The 5,138-nt window shown below is 45.9% G+C and overlaps 1 protein-coding gene across 1 annotated transcript; it reads left to right on the forward strand.

Annotated features, from left to right (window-relative positions):
• The first annotated feature begins 3,477 nt into the window (after window positions 1-3,477).
• LOC125083959 (proline-rich protein 23B-like) lies at window positions 3,478-4,432 on the forward strand. The gene has a single exon (XM_047701043.1). The coding sequence runs from the start codon at window positions 3,689-3,691 to the stop codon at window positions 4,430-4,432; it is 744 nt and encodes a 247-aa protein (XP_047556999.1). The 5' UTR covers window positions 3,478-3,688.
• The last annotated feature ends 706 nt before the right edge of the window (window positions 4,433-5,138 follow it).

Consider the following 5,138-nt stretch of genomic DNA (forward strand, 5'->3'; position numbering starts at 1 on the left):
ATTTGAGAGTTTCTGTGTATGAGGAAAGAGAAAATTGATATAGAAATTGGAGGTGAGGGGCACCTGGGTGGCTCAGCTGGTTAAGCATCAGGCTCTTGATTTCAGCTTAGCTCATGATCTCAGGGTTGTGAGATTGAGCCCACACTGGGTTGCATGCTCAGTGGGGAGTCTGCTTGAGATTCTCTCCCTCTCCCTCTGCTCCTTTCCCCCTCAAATAAATAAATAAATCTTTTTTAAAAAGAAACTGGAGGAGAAAGTCATGTCAACAGAGTTTTTATTGAAGATGGAAGACTTTACCTCTCAATTATATATTAAAGATATTGAATTGGTAAAGGTAGTAAAATTTGATGGTCCTTGACATAGAGGAGGGGATTCCTAGAGTGATGTTCTTGAGGAGGCAAAATGAGATGAGATGAACTGTACAAATGGAGAAAGAGGACTGTTAAAGCACAGACATATCTTCTGTGGAAGAGGACAAAAGGCAAAACATACAATCCCAGTGGAGCTTAATTAGATGTGATTATGGGAAATTTTAAAAATATTTTTTAATTCTTTTTTTTTTAAGATTTTATTTATTTATTTGACAGAGAGAGATCACAAGCAGGCAGAGAGGCAGGTAGAGAGAGAGGAGGAAGCAGGCTCCCTGCTGAGCAGAGAGCCCGATGCGGGGCTCGATCCCAGGACCCTGAGATCATGACCTGAGCCGAAGGCAGCGGCTTAACCCACTGAGCCACCCAGGCGCCCCGGGAAATTTTAAAAATATTTTTGATTGCTCCTTTGTCTCAGCGAAAAAGAAAAAGGTGACCATCTAGTAGAAAAATAAGAGATGAGGTATCAGAGTTTTGCAGAGAGAAGAAAGCATGCAATATTCATCTACAAGAGTGAAAAAATGAATGAAATAGAACAACATAGTAAAATCGCTGGGCAGCAATTAGTAGCCTACTTGAGGTCGCTGATCAAGAATTTAAAGTAAGACTAGTCAGTGGGGTTAAGTGTTTTTTTCCAGCCCCACTCAGCCACACAAATGTAGCCTCAGATTAACAAATATATTAACCAGCAAAGCAGGAAGCAGGAAAGGGAGATGAAGATATAAATTTGACAACGATTATAATGACTGTCCATGGAATTTAAATTCCAGGTAAAGAGGGAAGTGGAGACGAGATGGTGTCAGTTTCAGTGAAAAGGTGGTAGGATCAATGGATTTTTCCAAAAGGGAAGAAGGACTGATAGAATTTGGATATTTAAAGGACTAAGCTAGAAAGTTAGGAGGTGGTGCTCTGAGAAAACAATGTTTGAAATTGGATTATGGAGGGGCCACAATTTGGAGTAACTGGCAAAGTCAAGAGTATGAGTCAATGAGGAAAGAGGACAAAATTATTAAACATTAAGAGAAGTCAGAGGCTAAGATTTGAAAGGGGGATCCATAAGCATATTAAAATCACCACAAATTACACCAGAGGTAGAATGAGTGAGAATTATAGTGAATCAAGGCTAAAGTCTTCAAAGACGATGAGAGAGACATTTGCTACACATACATTTGATAAATGATTGGTATAAAGTATGTCTGAAACCCAAGTTTTTTAAACAATATTTTGATTATTTACAGATTGTGGTAATATTATGAAGGCCATAAAGAAAGTGATGAGAGACAGTGAACAGAGAAAGCCATTTCAAATAAAGTGATCAGCAATGGCCTTTTTAAGAAGGTGCTATCCAGTTGGTCTTTAATGAGGAAGGTATCAGCACTGCATAAAATTGAAAGAAGTGTTGAAACTCAATTAAAAAAAAAAAAAGGCAGGAACATTTCAAAGAAGAAGAAATAAGAACGACCAATAAGAAAAAAAGGGGGGAAAGAAGAATGGCCAATAAGCATATGAAAAATGATCTGCCTTGACTGGCTATCAGAAATGCAGAATGAAAACACAATGAGAGCATTTTACTACACCAGATTTAAGAGTCTTGCAGTAAGAAATATTTGCAAGGATGTAGTGAAATAGAAACATACTCTGCTTGTAGAAGTGTAAATTATGAAAAGCATTTTGGGGGAAAAAATAGGAGGAAGCATTACCTGCTAATTTGAAAAGACACACAGTAACAATTAGTTACCACTCCTAGGTATATACAATAAACATATGAGTAAAGAGTCCATGATCTAAAACCAGATTAGTCTACATTTGATTCCCACATTTAACTCGAACTAGGTATCTAATTTTGGATAACTCACCTTACCACTCCCAGTGTCAGCTGTTGTGAAGACTGAGAAGATCATTTGTTTTAAGTAGGGCAGGAGGAAACTTTTGTAGGTGATAGATACCTTTACGGCATTGATTGAGGTGACAGTTTCATTGATTTTCACGTTTTCCAAATTCAACCATATACATTAAATAAATATACACGGCTTTCTGTATATCAATCATACTTCAATAAAGTGTTGATTTTTTTTTTTTTTTTTTTTTTTTTTTTAGAAAAAGATCACTTTTTTTGGGCGCCTGCGTGGCTCAGTGGTTAAAGCCTCTGCCTTCGGCTCAGGTCGTGGTCTCGGGGTCCTGGGATCGAGTCCCACATCGGGCTCTCTGCTCAGCAGGGAGCCTGCCTCCTCCTCCTGTCTCTCTCTCTGCCTGCCTCTCTGCCTACTTGTGATCTGTCTGTCAAAATAAATTAAAAAAAAAGAAAAGAAAAAAGAAAAAGATCACTTTTTTAGGGTGGGAGTTGGGGGAACCAGGTGGTGGGTATTAGAGAGGGCACGGATTGCATGGAGCACTGGGTGTGGTGCAAAAACAATGAATACTGTTACGTTGAAAAGAAATAAAAATAAGAAAAAGAAAAAGATCACTTTTTTAAACAGTAAATGGTGGACGTGTCCTAATAATTCCTCAAGAAAACAATTTAATTATATAGTTTAAATTTCTATTGATATTATTAATAATTTTATAAAAACCTTAACCCTCAGGAAGAAAGTTCCACAAATATTTTACTTTAGTATTAAAACAGAAGTTTTCCTGAAGAGAAGTCAGTATTTTCCATTTACTCCTGAAATGATAGACCCAGTCCTAAAGAAATTTTACGGAGCATTTGGGTAAGTCCATTTTATGAGAGGTGAAGGGGGTGTGGCGGGAGAGAGGACGGGGGTGATCTATTTGAGTGGTCTTTTCTCTAGAATGGATGAAATCTCAAGAAAACATTAGTACTAAAGGTGAACAAAGTTTTAAGTTCTATTGCTGTTATATCTTTTCGGTTTTTTTTTTTTTCTAAGAATTAGTTACACACGTGTTCTGCCTCCTAGAAGCCCACAAAAGTATTTCCTTAACCACAGCCTCAGCTCTAGGGCTGCACAGATACCGCGCTCTCTACGGGGCGGAGCCTCGGAAGGGGCGGAGCCTAGCGTGACATTTTGCGACTTCGGTTCCGCCGGCGTCCCTTGAAATACCCGCGCAGATCCTTCCGTGTGAGGAACCTGGGATTCGAAGGCCCCAGGCCGAGCCCTGCGCCCGTGCTGCGCCACCAGAACCCCAGGACTCCGGCCCCAGGAACCGCCCCCAGAACTCCAGGCACTCTCTCTGCGTCGCCCGGTACCGCGCTCCGCCGGCCCCGCACCTGTCGTCGTCGAGACCTGTCACAGCGTGCAGGACCCGGTCCCTCACGCCCGCCGCCAGGCCCCGAGAGCGCCGCCCGCAGCGCTGTCCCGGTGATGGGCAGCTGGCCTCGCAGCCCCAGCGCCTACCCCGAGCCCTGCTGGGGACCGCCGCCAGGAGGACCCCGCCCTGCGAAGCGCCGCCGAACCCAGGAGCCCGCGGGCCTGGAGGGGTCCCTGGCCGCGGACACACTCACCTCCGTGGTGGTCCTGGCCAGCGGCTGTGCCCTGCAGCTGCTCCTGGACGACGTCGACCTGGTGCTCGAGCCCGAGCCGACGTCGGCCCTGCAAGTGACCGTCGGAGAGCTCACCCTCGTGCTGGTCCCCGAGGCTCTCCTGCGCTCCGGAGGGCAGGGCCACTCGCCTTCCAGCCTGGAACGCGGCGCGTTCCCGAGCGCACCCGAGCACGACGTCGCCGTCGAGCGGGGCCTCTTCTGCGTTTCTGCCCCAGAGATGGCCGCCCAAGAAGAAGCCTACGAGAAAGACGCCGACCGCGAGTTCCTGCCGCCTCGGATGGACCCTGCAGCGGGCTCCGTCCCTGGGCTCCGCCCCTGCGCTGCAAGGGTGGCCAGCCCCCACCCGCAGGGCCCCACACCGGGTGCCTGGCCTTGGGCGCCCACCCCTAGTCCAAGGAGACGCTCTCCTCTCCGCTACTTCAACCTGGACGCCCACCTTCTGGAGCCCTTCCCCAACTCGCCACTCCAACCTCTACCTCCCTCTCCGAGTCCAGGCCCCCACGCGCGCCCCCAGCGCCTTCCGGGTCCCTCTCGCAAGGCCCGGAGGCGCCTATTCCAGGAATGAACTGCTCCCACTATCCCCTGCCACCCAGTGGGACCCTTAGGAGAGACTTCCAGGAGCCGCCGTGTGTACACTGCACGACTGGCAAGAATCACCAAGCATGAATAACGGACAGATGCTCTTTTGATGCAAGCTGCATTGCAAAATTTGGATCAATGGCGAACCGAAACATCTGAAGGGAAATCACCTCAGCAACGAAATGCTGCTGGAAATACAGTGTGCTTCCAGAAATGCGAAACCCTGCTTAGGTTGTTTTCTCTTAAGGTTACGCTTAAGTAGCTCCATTCTCCTTAGTTTCGCACTTCTTTCTAAAACCCATCCTTTCCCCAGTACCCTACCATTGCACCTCTTCCTCCAAAATTAGACATTCCTAAAAAAAAATTTTTTTCTTGGGTGCCTGGATGGCTCAGTGGGTTAAGCCTCTGCCTTCCGCTCAGGTCATGAGCTCAGGGTCTTGGGATCTAGCCTAGTATCTGGCTCTCTGCTCAGCGGGGAGCCTGCTTCCCCTCTCTCCCTCTGCCTGTCTCTCAGGTTACTTGTGATCGCTCTCATTCTGTCAAATAAATAAATAAAATCTTAAAAATAATTTTTTTCTTAATGGGTTTTGCCCCTAATGTCCCTGCTAGTTTATGACAACCTTGCCATTTTGACTTTTTGATAACTGTAGATGCTTTTGGCGAATCTAACAAATAGGTATGTGTGGACAAAT

Source organism: Lutra lutra, chromosome 1 (assembly GCF_902655055.1).
Source record: "Lutra lutra chromosome 1, mLutLut1.2, whole genome shotgun sequence".
Taxonomy (NCBI): Eukaryota; Metazoa; Chordata; class Mammalia; order Carnivora; family Mustelidae; genus Lutra; species Lutra lutra.